This window comes from Lissotriton helveticus, chromosome 11, assembly GCF_964261635.1.
Source record: "Lissotriton helveticus chromosome 11, aLisHel1.1, whole genome shotgun sequence".
NCBI classification, from domain to species: Eukaryota; Metazoa; Chordata; class Amphibia; order Caudata; family Salamandridae; genus Lissotriton; species Lissotriton helveticus.
Genome location: NC_136072.1, coordinates 1,077,691,602 through 1,077,708,898, shown reverse-complemented (window position 1 = coordinate 1,077,708,898; position 17,297 = coordinate 1,077,691,602). Strand labels below are relative to the sequence as shown.

General features: G+C 46.1%; 1 protein-coding gene across 1 annotated transcript in view; it reads right to left on the bottom strand.

The window, feature by feature from the left end:
* PRKAB1 (protein kinase AMP-activated non-catalytic subunit beta 1) overlaps positions 1–17,297 on the bottom strand; it is a 148,379-nt gene that overhangs the window by 29,776 nt on the left and 101,306 nt on the right. The window contains exon 6 of the mRNA XM_078667650.1: positions 3,876–4,009. Coding sequence (XP_078523776.1) covers positions 3,876–4,009 — 134 coding nt within the window. The remainder of the gene's footprint in view (positions 1–3,875; positions 4,010–17,297) is intronic.

Below are 17,297 nucleotides of genomic sequence, written 5' to 3'. Positions count from 1 at the left end.
GCATAGGTGATGTAGCAAGGTCCTTCTTCTTGACAGGCACTGGAGTTGGTGCTGTATCTAGCTTCCTCTTTCTATGTGGCATAGTGGAAACATGTCCTGTTTTGGATCTATGTATATCCTTTTTTGCAAAGGATCATGTCGAAAAGCTCTTCTTCTTGAATCGCTTTCGACGCAGATTTCTTCGGCTCCGGGCCTGGTTTCTGCTTGTCTTTAGCCTTAGGAGTTGTTGTATAGTCCTTTGGCATAGTTTTCGGCACAGAAGGTAATGTTTTCGGATTCGAGGCCTGGTTCGAAGGCTTGGAGGCATCGGAAGCAGGCTTTGTAGGTTTCGGCACCGAAGATTTTGGGCTGGAAGCTGTTTTGGTCGGCTTGGAAGTGTCGGAAACAGGCTTCATTGGTTTCTGAGCCGTTTTTTCTTTAGGAGTCAACGGTTTCTGAGTGTTCTTCGGAACCGGACTTCTTTCGGTTTCCGTGCCGAGGGAGCTGGTAGTATCGGAACGTGCGGTTTGCTCGGTATGGAGCTACAGGAAGGCTTTAGTATTTTCTTCAGAGCCGGGCTCGACGGCGGGGCTTTCGAAGCAATGTTTCGGTCTCGACCGGGCCCCGAAGGCGGAGTTCTGACCTTAGCCTTTGGTTTAGGTGTTGGGGCTGGGGTAGGGGTAGTCGTACTCACGCGTTGACCTGATGGTATGGAGTCATCGGAGTCGTCTGCCTCAGATATGATTTGGAGATCATCGGAATCTTCCCCGGGGACACATGGACCTTCGTCGAAGATATCCACCGGTTCCGGAGCTGATCTCTGCATGTTGCGTCGATGGGCCCTCCGATCTCGAATGATCTTCATGGATCGAAAGGACGCACAAGCTGTGCAGCTCGACTCGTTGTGTTCAGGTGATAAGCACAGGTTACACACCTCGTGATGGTCGCTGCGTGGAAATTTCGCTCCACACACAGGGCATTTTTTGAATGGCGTCCTTTCCATGGGTTGTAGGCCTCACCACGTGGGTAGGCCCAACGGCCCGTGTTGATGACCGGAAACGAACTGATGAAGTAGAGTCTATGGATATTGATATCAAAAGTTGTTTTATAAAGTTGTGCACGTCGAAGTCCTTTGAAAGTAGATTTCGAACCGGAGCAGAAAACTTGGATCCGAACCCAGTGGCGGAAAAAAACAATCTAAGGATGGAGCCGATGCCCAAGCGCACTATCGTCCAAGGAAGGAGTCACCTATCTCGTGACTACAAAGACTTCTTCCAAGACGACAACAACATGCAATCATCCGAGCCCAACACCAGGTGGCAATCTAATGCAAAGTGTAGGATCTGCAGCTCATATGCCTCGAACATTACATTTTTGTAATGTTATGAAAATAAATGGGCTGGAAGAATTGGGAAAACACAGAGAAGGGGGGGAGAACATGCACGCTCATGGAGTGTTTTTACAAAAACAAAAAAAAAACACCAGAAAACAGAAAATTGTAGTAGGATACAAGGAGCAAGTCAGAGATTTGGTAAAATACACTATGCTCCGCAGCAGGGACAAAGACAAGATGGACCATCTAAAGCAGATACAATCATGGAATAGAAAGCAAGAAATTAAGAGTGACAAAACATATAGCCAATGGAAAAGCAATGGGCGCAGTTGCATTGAAGGTCACCTATTGACAAGTCTCTAAACAAGAATCACTCTAATTCTTTCATGCAAGATAGTTTGGCAGACAGAAGCCATGTCATCATTTCAGTCTGAACAAACATTTTCGGTTCTCCACAGGGTATCTGATTTCTGGTGTTCACAACTCAGACTGAAGGTCCGGACGATAAAATGCACAAAAGGAAACGTTGGCATTTCAGCCAACCAGAACCGTTTGAATGTCGAAATATGTTTCACTCATCCAGTGTCTGCAAGGTACCTGTGAACCGAACACTCCGATAAACATACAAATAAAATAAACACTTTCACATCTGTCTTACAAAGTATGAGGTTTCGTCTGAAAAATTACTGAATGGATTTTCACCAAATATGGAAATTTACATATAGGGAACTGGTTATCTGTGTGCATGCCAAATCTGGTGTATTTCTGCCCAGCTATCTTTTCTGTGACTTATCCCAAATCCCGCGATGGGAATTAGATTAAAGTAATTAGGTTTTTGAAAATCCCTGCCCACCTGGTGGATCTGCAAGAAACTTTCCAAGATCCAATAAAGGAAAAATAAGACTTCACTTAGTAGCGCTTAGCAAAGGTGTGGCTCAAAACCTAGGCAAGCTGCTAATTCTCTTGGGCTTAGTCAAAGGTAGAGTCGTATGGTAGAGCTGAACACAGTACAGATTCGTCATTGTAAGTTGGCGATTTGAAAGAATACAGGATGCAATTTTCAGTCAGACCCATCTAATAATTGTTTTCTTACATAGCATTTCCATTAGTCTGTTGTTCTTTCAGAGAAAGAGCCTACTTCTTGGCACAAAATATTGTTCTGCTTCTCTAAACTTGAAGACATCCGCTTTGGGCCCACGGTGTCGCTTTATTCACAGACTTTCCTGAGGCATGGCCAAGGCTGTGTGGGGAGGGTGTGTTTGATGCAGAAGGATTATGTTATCCTACTATCACTGATATGGAGCCTGTTCTGTTTGCTGTGGATGCCAAAATCCGGATCAGATATTTTAAGGGCAAAGATAAGGCATCCAGTAGAGGTCTGAGTATTCACACTTTGCATTTATTGGAGGATTCTACTATCCTTTAAGGACAATTAACCCTAGCAAACACTCTACAGCCAATGGATACAAATCTCCAGCCTAACGCTTCAACCTTTGGTATGTCAAAGAAGTACTTCTGCAGCAAATGAAGGGCCTCTTGTTGGGGCTCACTACTCTAGCCCAAGTTGTAAAAGAGATGCCATTTAAAATATACGTTTTTAGCACGGTCTTGCAAGCTGGAGCATTTCAGAGGAGAGTTCCACAAGGCAGGAGTTGAGGAGAAAGGCTACAATGTAGCTACAAATGCGGATGTTTTTTCACCAGCCAAGTTTTGTCCACTTCCCATTTTTCTCCCTTCACAAAAGTTGTGAAGTTTCCCTGTTTATCCATGCAATGTTTTTGCCCACATTGCATCATAAGTTTCACCACATAGAAAGATCATTTCTTTCACTCTTATCAAAACTAGCCAACATGGAACATGTACACAGAATATTTCTTGCCATGTTTAGCTTCTAAACATGATTTTCTACGTAAAATGGCACTGCAAGAAAAATAATTACATAATTATATCCAAGTCAAAACAATTGCTTTGGGCAAAGCCAAAATGTGCCACCTTTGTGAAAATGAGTTTTTCATACAATATCAAAAAGCCTGAAAAAAAGGCTTTGCAAATTCACACTTGCACGGTTACCATCCGCAGCATCCTTTGAGACGATTCAAGAGTCTAAACAAGATTATTATTGGAGAGCTTTTTCAGAAGAATGATTGGCCTTTTCCATGGCAAGCCACATTGGCAATGTATAGATTCACCTGTGTGACTGAAGAAGGCTTGATTCCCCAAGTAAATAAACTGTCCAGTAAACAACTGTATCTTTGAGGTATTGTATGTGCCAATTAAATATATATGATAAAGATGTACGATATATCCTCATACAAAGCTTGAAACTGATAATTCCCTCTCCAATACTAGCTAATACTGCAAAGATAACGACTTACAAGGATCCAAAATATCCCTTTTGATCCAATAGGAGGAAAGCCCAACCATCCCACCGCCCAACCCCAAAACATCTGCCAAGCAAATCTCCCTCCCCAACCCCCATTCTCAAGCAAGTGAATGCTCCACTCTTCGTATGCCCACCCTTTTAATATGATATGAATTACATAGCCCAAGCTCTGGTACTTGCCGAAATGCCGGTGTCCTTGTTCAGGATGACTTGAAGGAGATGTGGAGGTAGTATGGGTGGCGATTTGAAGCGTTCCTCTAATTTACAAGTATAAGGATCTTGGTGGTAAGGCCCGGGTGGTGAACTGGACAGCTCTGAGGAAAATGCAAAAATTGTTGATTAAATCATTTAAAAAAATCTAAGACTTCGAATTGTTTGCTGGTTTCATCGGTTTTCTGGCCAGTATCTTAAAAACTTTGCTCTCACTAACGAAGGTAGATTCTGGAACTTGAAATGAATCGATATAGGAATACAACAGAAGCATTAGAATTAAGAACAAGTGTCTATCCTTCATTGTAATGTGGCAAAGTCTAAAGTATACTATTTTATAAATGGAGAAAATGTCACAATGGAGGAATTTTGCTGTTAACCATCGAGAATAAAACGCTCCAGGATGCACTCATACTCCAGTCACTCTTTGTAAGACTGTTTTAGGTCCAGTCATTTTTAGGTCTCGCCATAGGAGAGAGACCTGTAGTCATCGGCACAGCTTTCCCTGCAAAGACGTGCACGCGTTGCATTGCTTGCAATGCGTGCACGTCTGGCGATTTCCTTGCAGGAGCGCGCGACGCCATATGGTGGCGCCATATGGTCGCACACTCCCGCAAGGAATTCTTGCAGGCCCCCTCCCCTGTTGCCGCACGATGCTCGTGCTTCTTTAATGTGCCTTGCTTTTTGACAGAGCCGAGTGTGTTTACTTCGAGGCAAGCGTGTGAGATTGACAGAAGTTTGATCTCGTGGCGAGTTCGTTTCCCCGACACCGATAATTTTATTTCAAAGTTCAAAGTTCAAATAATCTTTATTTCGATCGTTTCAGATCATAAAAGATAAACACGTGAACATACTATAAAACATTAAAATGATTTCTGTAGTACAGGTTATTTTAAAAAAAAGCCATAATTGAACTCTAAAAGAATGTGTGATTTAAGCTTAAAAGTTAGTAAAAGATGCCATATTGGAGTCTTTTATAATTCTTGCGCGTGCTCTCCACATTGCCGTCAGGAATTTCGCCATGGCAAAGACAGTTGTAGGTGATAAGTCTGTTTTTAGCACTCTATACGCTGGGGCATAGGTTCGGAAACCCAAGTTCTTTAAGTATGGGACCAGCCAGTAGCTCCTGATTTTGCTGTACGCTTTACAAAAGAAAACCACATGAAGCTCACTTTCCAGCTTGTAATTGCATGCTGGACATGTGGCCAGCTCAAGGTTACCGTTCCAGATTTTGGTGAAGGCCCTCAGTGGTAGCGAGCCATATCTCCATTGCAGGAAAATCTTTCTTACATGCACAGGGGACATGGTGTCCAAAACATACTCTGGTCTATAGGAGTCTTTTGCTTTGGTAAAAATGTCACTTAGAGATCCTTCTCTGATTGAACCCAGAGCTTTCTCGAGCATGAATTTGTAAAACAATCTAGAGAGTTCTTTCCTTGGGAGGTTTGTGGCAGTTGTTTCAGGACTACACCACAACTCAGGGATTCCAAGTGTAGTGCACATGTCCCGAATATACCTTAACCAAGGAATTTTGGACACGTGTACTAGCCTGAGCAACTCCTGTAATTCGCTTCTGTAGTGACCCAGATCCTGGCTGCTCCACAGACGTCTCCAATAGGTCAAAGGTTTTAGGCCCAGTTCTTCAGTAATTGGGCGGAGTGCCAAGTCCATTCTCAGGGGGAGGAGGGGGCTACTAGCTGTCTTATAAAATTATTTTCAGCGACCTGAATATTTTGTAGTGATGTGTGTCCCCATAACTCTGCCCCGTAGGCAATACCTCCTCTAGCTTGCGCTTTATAGATATGTATTGCCGGTGTCAAAGGTCGAAGATAGGATTTCTTGGCAATTCTAGAAATAGCTCCCGCCCTCTGAATTAATTTTATAGTGGCCTTTGCTTTATGTTGCTGCCAGGTCAGAGTCTGATTAAGTGTAATGCCCAGGTACTCGATTACTTGAACTCTTTCTAGAAGTACAGATCCCAGCCGGGGATTTGGGCAATTTTGGTTTTTTTTGCTGAGAATCATGAATTTGGTCTTGGAGGGGTTTATTTCTAGACCCCTTTTGTTACAAAAGTCCAAGAAACCGTCCAAAACTGTCTGCAACCCCATGGGTGTTTTTGCCAACAGCAGGGTGTCGTCGGCGAACATAATCGCAGGCACCCTGCTATTGTTTAATTGTGGAGCATCAACGTTGGGGATCCTTCTCAGGTGTTCTATTACCCCATTTGTAAAAAGACAGAAAAGGGTCGGCGCCAACACGCATCCCTGTCTTACCCCTCGTTGGACAGGGAACCTATCTGACAGCCTACCATCCTTTCCGTATCTTACACGGGCGTAATTATCTGTATGTAGCCTTATTAAAATATGCAGTATATCGCCGGGAATACCCATATCTGCCAGTACCACCCACAACCTGGCCCGTGGGACCAGGTCGAAGGCGGCACGGAGATCGACGAAAACCGCATACAGTGACCCCCCTTCTAGGTGTGTTGTCTTCCAGTACAGAATGTTAAGTCTAAGTAACTGATCGACTGTTGAGACTCCCCTCCTGAATCCCGCTTGAAGAGGGCTTAAAACATCTGTCTCCTCCATCCAGATTTGGAGCCTATCAAGGATTAGTCTACCGAACAACTTTTGGGTCACATCGATGAGGCTAATTGGACGGTAATTGGCTGGAAGCAGGGGCGACCCCTTTTTGAATATTGGGACCACCTCCGCTCCCAGCCAAGTGTCCGGTATTCTCATCCCCCCCAGGACTGCATTAAACAATATCCACAGGTAGGGTGCCCAAACATCGGGTTCTTGTTTGAAGAGATCGCCCGGCACCCCATCAAGTCCTGGGGCCTTTCCGGAGGACAGCCCAGCTAATGCCACCCTTATGTCTTTAATGGTAAAAGGGACAGCTCTCTGCGTGTTATGAGTGGAGGGTTTTATTGTTGCTATCTCCTCGTTGTCAGAGGAATATAGCTGCTGGAAATAGTCCTGCCAGACATTTGGCGCGATATTTGGTTCCAAAGCCGAGGGGAGATCCCCACATCCGTGATTTATGATTCTCCAGAATCTACGGGAATCCCTTTCAGCTAGGGATTCCGATAGATTCTCCCAATGCTGAACGTCCCACTCAATTTTAGCGTTGGTTATGAGTGATTTGTAGGTCCTCCTTTTGAGTCGGATTTCCTCCCTTGAGCCCCCCTCTTTTATCATGGTTAAGAGATCCCGCTTTGCCAGTCTACAGGTGTTGTTATACCATGTATTTTTGGGTACGCCCTGCGTTCTTGGTCGTCCAGTTTTATTTACTTTGAGGCAAGGGCACAAGTATAATTTTTTTAAACGTTTTAATTTAAAGAATTTGCTAATAATTGTATCCATTTGTTCATTTTAAGTATTTGCTAATAATTGCGCTGAGCCGAAGACAAGGCTCGAACACTGGTCCGCAGCTCCTGAGTCGGCAGCTCTCACGCTGAACCATAATTTCTCCTTCCGAGAGCAGCATACAGTTCTCTCTACATGCTTGATCCATTGGTACCTGGCGGTTGGCTTTAATGTGCTTTGCACCATGAAGATGTCTTAACTTTCTTTCCTAATACACACATCAGCCCGATGGCATCTGATGCAGTATTTCAAGAGCCATGCTTTGCCGTAACCCCTCAGTACTATTGTGTGGGGTGCAATACAGGCAGGCTTGTAGAACGAAAGTTGCCCCTCTCTCAGAGTGGGCGCCCTTGGAGCTGGAGAAGCAGGTTCGAGTCTCGGCATAGACACTCAAGCATCCTGTGATTTTGGGCAAATACATGTCATATCCTCGTGCCTAACACAATAATGTGCCTTTCTGTGATGCAACTGGTGCTCAACATCTTCGTGTCAAGATCGTGCTAGATAAAAGAGAAAACACACAGCTATTTGCTAATAAGTGTATCCGTTTCTTCGAATTTAAAGTGTTTTGCGTAGGTGGAGCCCAACAACAAGGATCGAACACTGGTCCGGATCTCCCGAGTCGGCAGCTCTCACCGCTGAACCTCAACCTCTCCCTCATAGTACATCATACAGTTCTCTCTACATGCTTGATTACGGAGAAACCTTCTGCTCTTTTCAAAACTTTTGTACTGTGGGGACAGACAACATGTATTTATTTTCCAACTTTATAAACAGGCACCTGAACCAAAAGATGACAGAGCACTGTAATTATTTGTGCTAAACACAGCATTTTAAAGAGAGGGATGGCAATTGGCACAATAATAATCACATGTTATACAAATATATTATATTTTTTGAGATTCAGTCGGGTGGAGGATGTCATAATGATTATATGATGAGTGGCCCCAGTAGAAAATATTTCATAGTATTCGGTGGCAATAGTTGTGTTGTTAAATGACACATTGCTGATGAACAGAGATCCCTGTGCAATTCATATAGAAATAATGTGACACCGTGCTATCTAGGGGTTTCACGTGACTCAGTGTCTTCATTACACCGTGTTTCCAGTCCAGGTATTTAAAGGATAAGTTGTTGCCCTCGGTTTGTAAGTTAAAATTGTTCTATTGAAGCAAAGCAAAACTACGAGTCCCAGAATGCATTTGGTTGTGAAACAAAAGTCCAGGACTGGGAACCTGGTGTTGTCACTAATGCATACAAGAAAGAAGTGCAGTTTTTCGGTTTCCTGTGGTCCCTTTCGCCCCACAGAATTCCTTACAGAAAAGCACCAGCAGCTTCTTCCTGACAGACAAGAACTTCCATGAGGAATATCCTAATTCGAATTGAGAACTGAGAACAAACTCTATTCGAAAACATCTCCATTTGAAAACAAATTAATTGTGATTGCCCCCTTTTTTATATTTTCGGTTTCGACCCTCACATGTTTTTGCCCTTATTTTGTTTCCATGCTTTGTTTTGGATTCCATGTTTAAGCATTTGCCTATTTAATGTTTTTGCTTTTGCCTCATCTTCTTTTGCATTTCCTTCCATGTTTTATTTTTGATCTCATATTTACACATTTGCTTGCATGCTCTCTTTCCGAATTCGCTGCCTTTTTTTAACCCCAAAACATTTTAATTGGAGTCGCTTATCTAAATTAAAACTAAAACACCCCACAGGCTGTAGGCGTAGAGACCATAACACATTTTAGACTGTGATTAAATACTTTCATAGTGTTTCCTCATTTCACTTGCTGTTTCTAGAATATATTTCTAAGGAAAATAATACCAAATATATATAAAGGCCAGTGCGCAACACTATCCGTCTCCCTTAGTAACCACCAGACCAACTCAGGTTCCTTCAACGTTCTTTGGTTAACAATGAGACACACTAAGTCGATGCTGGGCCATCTGTGACTCTCCAGAACTGACACGATCACTGGCATATGAAATGTAAGTGGTAGTTGTAGTGTAACTGGTAATTTTACACACAGGCATCTACTACAAAGAAAAACAAGCATTTACAATGCAATGGTTTTGCTTTTGTTAAAGTTAGAGCTATTGGCATTGCTCTTGACATTATTTTTATTTATGTTTTTTAACATAAATGAATGGCATTGTCATTTACAATGCCACTAGCTTTATCTCTCGCAAATGACACACACAAACACCCACATCAGAATTTGCTAGCAAGTAAAAAACCAAGCACCCGTAAATAGCAGAGGGAAGAGTCTTCTACTGGGACACCCAAAGATCAAAGACACGGAAGCGGGAGGGGGGGGGGGGGGGAAAGACACGAAAGCGGGAAGGGGGCGGGGCGGAAAAGACACGAAAGCGGGGGGGGGGGGGGGGCGGGAAAAACACGGAAGCGGGATTGGGGCAAGTTTTACAGAACTTTGCCAGCAATAACAATAGCAACTATTATGAACACTGACAAACTGGGCATACAGATATCAGTTTTACAGACATCAGGATGTTTGATACCAGGAAATCTGAGGTGTCGGAAAGCTCTCCAACGTACCCCCTTTTTAGACTCGTTGAAAAAACTCTTAAAACTGACGATTGCTGCCCGGAGCCAAGGAAGATACCTACCTAACAGACCAACGGTGTCTCCAATCTTTTCTGTAAAAAGAGCTACTGATGTTTAACGAAAAGCAGACTGAGCTGGTGACATTACCTCAGTGGCCACCATATGCAACATTAGCAGCCCAGCCCCTCCGGAACGGCTGCCAGCAGTGATGTTAAAAAGTTCTCAAAAGTGCAATGTCTCTATGTGAGTGATCTATAAAAGTCATAGCAGCAATGTCACTAGCATCAAGGAAATAATAAGAAGTATTCCCAACGCTGCATGATTTAGCACTCCAGTATCAACCGTAATATAATTTTGGAAATTCAGTCCTTTCTCTAAACATCAGCTTAAGCAGTTCTGAAAATATAAGTTTGTCTCGAACACATGCTTGGCACTTGTGTGTATATATATATATATATATACACACATATATATACACATATACACATACACTAAGCAAAAGCTGTTAAATACATTGGTGTAACTAGGGGCTGCAGGTGGGAGACCCCGGTCCTAGCTTATCTGTTTGGGAGTCGGGGGGGGGGGGGGGGGGGGGCAGCAACATACCTTTGCTCCACAGTCTCTGGAGGTTGAACTTCCTCTGCCTCCTCATCATCGTCACGCTTCGCGGCTCGATATCTGGGGAAACCTGACTCCGCAGACCGGTGCGCAGCTGCCTGCCAGAGGTCAGTCCGACCGCAGTGACCCCTGGTGGGTGGGCTGCGAGCCCTGGCTGCAGAGGTGGCGGCCTTTAGATGGGTGCAGTCAGCCTCGATGGACGGGGCCTTGGCTGGGATAGTGAGCCCAGCTAGGACTGGCGGAAGGCCGTTGGGTTGACCCTAGCTGGCTAGGGCGGATGTGACGCCAGATGTGGCCTCTGGCTTGAGAAGCAGCAGCCCTCGAGTCGAGCAGGGGTCCCGGCTCTGCAGTAGACGTCTAGGGGGCCCGTGGGTCTTGGTGAGGCCTGCTGTAGATGGGAGGGCAGCCCTCGGTTGGGGGTCAGTTGAGGAGCAGCACGCCCTGCTTCTGAGCTCGGGGGGCCCTCGTCCGACGCGCAGGGAGCTCGGAACAATCCACTCTGGAGTCTGGGAAAGTCTTCCAAGCCGACCGCATGCACCAGCTGGGTTTAAGTATTGGGCGGGTCCCAAGTGGTCCATCAGCCGGGGGGGCGGGGTGTGGACGTGTGAGGAGGGCAGTCAAGCAGCAGCTCCGCCGCAGATCTGATAATAGGCCTGGAGGGCGGGAGCAGCCCCCAGAGTGCAGCATTGTCCGCATGCCTGGGTCCTCCCCTCGCCCCCGCCTCTTCCTCCTGGACGGAGACTTCTGATTGAATAATTCACATTTATATAGTGGACGCTGCATATTCACGGTGTTTTATCGTCTCAATGTACGTCGCTCGCATGTTGTTGCGGTCAACCTTCCACTCTCGAAGTCAAACAAACACTGCCTTAACAGATCTGGAAAATTATGTTTGCCTTGAAAATAAACGGCCAGCGGGAGGGGGGGTTGGGAAAGGAACGGCCAGCGGGAGGAGCGGGAAAGGAACGGGAGGGGGAGGGGGGCGGGGGAGGAACCGATAGCGGGAGGGGGGACAGGAAAGGAACAACTCACCTGGACTTCCTCGGCCGGCGGTCGGCCGCTAAATGGACCAAGCAAACCTCGACGAGCCCAAAAAAAAGCCCCGCCCACCGAGTGAACACGTCTACATGACGTGAGCAGAAAGGGAAAAATTCTCGGGAACGCCCCCGAATCTGGTCCGGCCTTTGACGGACAGATCCGGCTCCCAATGGCTAGCCTCCATTTATGGAGCTAGCCAATGGGAGGAGGGGGCGAGGAGGGGGCGGGATACCCGACCCAACAGAGAAACATAAGGATTTTGCTAGCGCATGCGTACTTCGTACGCATTGCCAGCAAAACCTAAAAATACTGAAAAGAAATAACTTAAACACAACAAAGGTAAGGGGTATTAGTACACAAGTGCTTCACTAGACAGCAACTGAAGCATGTGTATGTCCTGATCTGCCGAAGTACAATATACTACAACAGAATGATTACCCATTTTCATTCATTTGCAAAGGCTTGTCCACTGCAGAGTCAGTTATTCAGGAAAGTAAGACAATATAGAATGCAAGCATGTCTCACTTTAACCACTAACTCCTGTTAAATGTGGAAAGGGTGGCTGTTAGTGGGAAAACACGTTAAATGCAATTGTACACTTTATTTTACAAGATATTCCCAGTTTAAGAGCTTTGGTCTGGCCTGTGAACAGTGTGATCTCTCACACCTCTGGTTGCTGCAGGACGCAGCACACAATTGGTATCAAGCATGCACAAGCAGGGCCAGCCACGGGAACACTTTTTTGTGTGTGAAAGAATCTTAATCTGACGGCCACATGGCAAGAAGACAATTTAGTGCCTACTTTGTACTAACGGGAAGAAATTCAACGCCCATATGGAAGTAACCACCAGAAAACTAAATAAAGTGTCAATACAGCAAGCAACAACAAATCAGAGGCACGGACTCCATGCCCATATGACAGAGACCAACATTTAGTGCCCCAAAAATGTATTTGATCATTTATTAGGTGTTTCATACCCAGATGTGGCACGTTACGCTGTGCCAGAGGGAGTGCAAGGTTGGCAGAGTGTTATATTTGTTGTGATTCAATATGGAACAGATTTTCAACAGCCATAACCAGAGATTCAGTGATAACATGAGAGCAACCGACAGAGATTCAATGCCAGCGAGACACAAATATATTCAGTGCAATCAAGGTAACTGGGCCTGGAAGCAAAGACTCCATGCAGAGATGGCTGCAAATAATGAATATGCTACTTACCAGTATGCATCTGTTCTTGGCATGTAGGGCTGCTGACATTCATATCTATAGCATAGATCGCCGCCTAGTGTTGGGTCCGGATGATTGCACATTGTTGTCCTGGAAGAGTCTTCGAAGTATCACGAGATAGGTGGCTCCTCCCCTGGACTACAGTGCGCAGAGGCATCGACTCCATCCCCAGATTGTTTTTAGCCATTGTGGCGAAGATGGAGTGTAACAGTGTGAGCGATGGCCATGCTAAGAGTAAGTGTAAATTCTGCAGCCGCTACAGGTGCCGGGGAGGAGGGTGGGCGATATGAATGTCAGCAGCCCTACATGCCAAGAACAGATGCATACTGGCAAGTAGCATATTCAGTTCGAGGCATGTGGGCTGCTGAATTCATATCTATAGCATAGAATATATAGCAGTCCCTCCATTAGCGGCGGCCGCCTGTGCCAGCTGCAGACGTTTGAAAAAGTGTCTTTAGAACAGCCTGCCCTACAGCTGCTTGGAGTGCACATCTACACAGTAGTGTTTCGTAAATGTGTGTGGGGTAGACCATGTGGCTGCTCTACAAATGTCTTCTAAAGGGATATTTCCAAGGAAAGCCATGGAGGCCCCCAACTTACGGGTGGAGTGGGCTCTGGGGGGATCGTTAAAGTGCGCTTAGCCTTTTGATAGCAAATTTGAATACACTTAACGATACACCTGGCTATACCTGCCTTGGAAATGGGGTTGCCCTTGTGTTGGGCAGAAAAGGCAACAAAGAGTTGTTTCGTCTTCCTAAAATCTTTGGTCCTATCAATGTAGTACATCAAAGCTCGTTTGACGTCAAGAGTGTGAAGCATTCTTTCAGCCACTGTCTCTGGATTTTGGAAGAACACAGGCAGTTCAATAGTCTGATTGACATGGAACTGCGAAACCACCTTTGGAAGAAATTTAGGGTTAGTGCGCAGCACCACCCGGTTGGAGTGAATCTGTATGAATGGTTCTTGTACAGTGAGCGCCTGGAGCTCACTAACACGTCGCAGTGACGTAATGGCTATCAGGAAAGCCACTTTCCATGTTAAGAACTGAATCTCGCATGAATGTAGAGGCTCAAAAGGTGGACCCATCAGTCGGGTGAGTACCACATTAAGATTCCATTCAGGAGCAGGTGGGGTCCTGGGAGGAATGACTCGTTTGAGCCCCTCTAGAAAAGCTTTAATGGCAGGCACTCGGAAAAGGGAGAGATGCTGCCTGTTTTGGAGATAAGCCGCTATGCGGGTTTATATAGCGCTAGGAATCGACTCCCGGAGGAGTATCTCCACGCTTCGACCGCTGGGGAACCCGTCCTGGCTCACCCTGAGAGATGGTCCCTGATGGGTATCTCTAAGGTGCGACCAAGCATCCCCGGCGGTCTGGGGGGGCCGTTGTGAAGATGAGGCAAGCTGATGCCCAGAGTTGCCGAGTGTGGTTTCTGACTAGAGTAGGCACCGAGGCGAGAATTATCGAGTCCGCTGACCCTGGTCCACGACCCTGCCGCGTCGGGAATCGAACCCTGGTCCCGGGCCGTTCTCTGCTTACGGGTCTGCCGCCTCTAACCAGTGAGCCACACTTCTCCGCTATGGCGGATAAATGTATCCGAATGGAAGCATATGCCAGATTGCATTTGTAAAGATGCAACAGATAACAAATGATGTTGTGCGTGGACGCGCCAAGCGGGTCAATGTCGTGGTCCACGCAATAAATGACAAACCGCTTCCATTTTGCTGCGTAGCATGCTCTGGTGGTGGGCTCTCTTGCCTCCCGTATGATATCCATGCAGTCAGGAGGTAAGTTGAGGTAGCCAAACTCTAAGACCTCAGGAGCCAGATCGCCAGGTTGAGCTGTTGCGGATCTGGGCGCTGAATGTCGCCATGGCTCTGCGTCAAAAGTCTGGGTGTGAGGTGCAGCCTTTGATGCGGTACCACGGAAAGTTCTAGAAACGTGGTGTACCATGGTTGGCGGGCCCACGTTGGAGCAACCAGGATGAGCGTCATCGAGTGTTGCTTTAGCTTTCGTGCCACCAGAGGTATTAGAGGGGCTGGGGGAAAAGCGTAAGCAAATTTGCCTGACCAGTTCATCCATATCGCATTGCCCTGCGACTGTGGGTGCGGGAACCTGGAGGCAAAGCTTTGGCATTTGGCGTTTTCCCTTGTGGCGAACAGGTCTATCTCTGGATGACCCCACTGCTGGAAGTACGGGTGGAGCACTGATGGATGTATCTCCCACTCGTGCATCTGGTGGCTGTACCTGCTGAGCAGATCCGCCATCCGATTGTCCTTGCCTGGGAGGTGTTCCGCCATGAGGAAGATGTTCCTTTGAATGGCCCACTTCCACATGCTCTGAGCTAGAAGAGACAACCGTGGAGAGTGTGTACCTCCCTGCTTTTGAATGTAGTACATGGCTGTCATGTTGTCCGTCCGGATCAACACGACTTTGTTGCACAGATGTATCTTGAATGCCTTCATTGCCATGAAGATTGCCATCAGCTCTAGGTGGTTGATGTGCATCTTCCTTTGCTGTGTCGTCCATAGTCCCTGCACTGTGTAGTGGAGTACATGAGCTCCCCAACCCTGGAGAGAAGCGTCCGCCGTCAGGACTAATGTCGCAATTATTAACTTCACCACCCCCCTATGCGCAGAATGCTACAGCACCCCGCAACCTTTAGTTGCACAAGCTGCGCCTCTGGCTCTTCCACAGTACCCGCCAGCTGTTCTTCAGCTGGCTCCTACTTCCTCGGTGCAGCCTCCTCCAGGCCCACCGACCACTTCTGTTTCACCTGTGTTTTCTACGATTTTGCCTACTGTACTTTCTACATCTCCTAATGCCCCCTCTATGATTTTGCCTAGTACCACATCTATTATTCCTGATACCTCTTCTGCCATCTCTACCCCCGCCTTATCTCACCCCGTTTTTTCATCTGTTTGTCCTTCAGTTTCACCTTCCATTCGGCAGAAAATGGCCAGCACTGTTACTAATCTTCTTCTACCTCTTTTCGGGTCGCCTGCTACGACCCCTAACATAGGAAGAAGACAGTTGCGAAGTCAACTGCCTGATTATCAAGAGAGAGATTCCCTGAATAGTTTAGCTCGGAAATGGGTCATGGACACTGCAAAATATGATGTACAGTCCGTCATGGAAGTCTTCCATCAATGGGAAGCAGCGACACAGAGATATGTGTTCGAACAGATGTGTGTCTTTCTTGGCGAGGATTTAGAAGACAATGATCAAGAATGCATCCCGCGAGAGATGTGTCGTATACGATTTAAGTTTGGAGAGGGTATGATTGTAGGTCCCGATGTGGAAAAGGCAGTTGAAATGCTATTATCATATCGAAGTAAGGGAAGCAGTTCTGGGTCACCATCGGAATCTAGTGCATCTAGTAGGAAAAAGGCACGACAATACCCTATGAGAGAAGTTCCCCCACAGTGGAGAGAGGGTGACGCGACAGCTGTCCCACCTGTCCTGCCCCACTTTCACCGCGTATGGGTACATGTCCCATGGAAGCGAGCTGAAGTTTTAGCACTCAAACAAACACTACCAGATCCGCGTAAAAATCCTGCAGGGTACTATAAAGAATTGTCGCAAACTGCTGGGTCATGTATAATGAATTTGGCCGATATTGATATGTTATTCGGGAACGTTGTTCCACAGCCTTTATGGGGAAAAATTTGTCATGTAGATCATGACCAGGAATTAGGTGACACGTGGGCTAATATTACTGCTGCAGATGCGCGACAAGTTGGTGGTGCCAAGCCTGAGCCTCTGATAGTGGAACTACCTGGTAGAATAGTAGATTACATGAAAACGATAATGCCTGCAATACGCGTAAATTGGGATAAGTTATCTGCATGCAAGCAAAAGAAAGAAGAAACTGTTTCAGATTTCTTCACCAGATTTGAAGAAACATTCATTGACCACAGCGGTCAAGATATGACCACAGAAGGTGGTCAGAGATTGTTTGTCGATAAATTTGTGCACAATCTGCTTCCAGATTTGTGTAGGAAATTAAAAGATTCGGAAAGTTCTTGGGCAGTCTCTTCTTCAGCCCAGATATTAGCTACCGCGCAGTTCTACGAGAATAGAGACAGAGATGAGAAAGATAAAGTAGAAAAGAAAACTAGAGAACTCAAAACTAAGGTTTTGCTACAGCAAGCCTATCCGCCACGTGGTGGTGGTAATCAAAATAATAATGGTCAGAATCAGAACCAGAACACTTTTCAGCAGCCTCAACAATATCAGAGAAACTTGCAAAGATTCGATTACACTCAAAACCGCGTAGGTCCCAACCAGTGTTTATATTGCAAACAAGAGGGTCATTACAAATATAACTGTCCTGCCCTACCACAACGTGCAAATGGAATTTCTGGCGTAAGAGGTCGTGGCAGTCAGCAAGCGCCTAGAGGTAGAGGGCGTGGAAACGCCCCTCAGGACGCACGTCCCCTTCCACCACAAAACTCTATGAACAGGTTTGACCAGCAAAATAACGTATCTGACAGGACAGCTCAATACTACGTTGATGAGTATTACACAGAAAATGAGCAGTGGGAGAATAATGATTGCTAGGACAG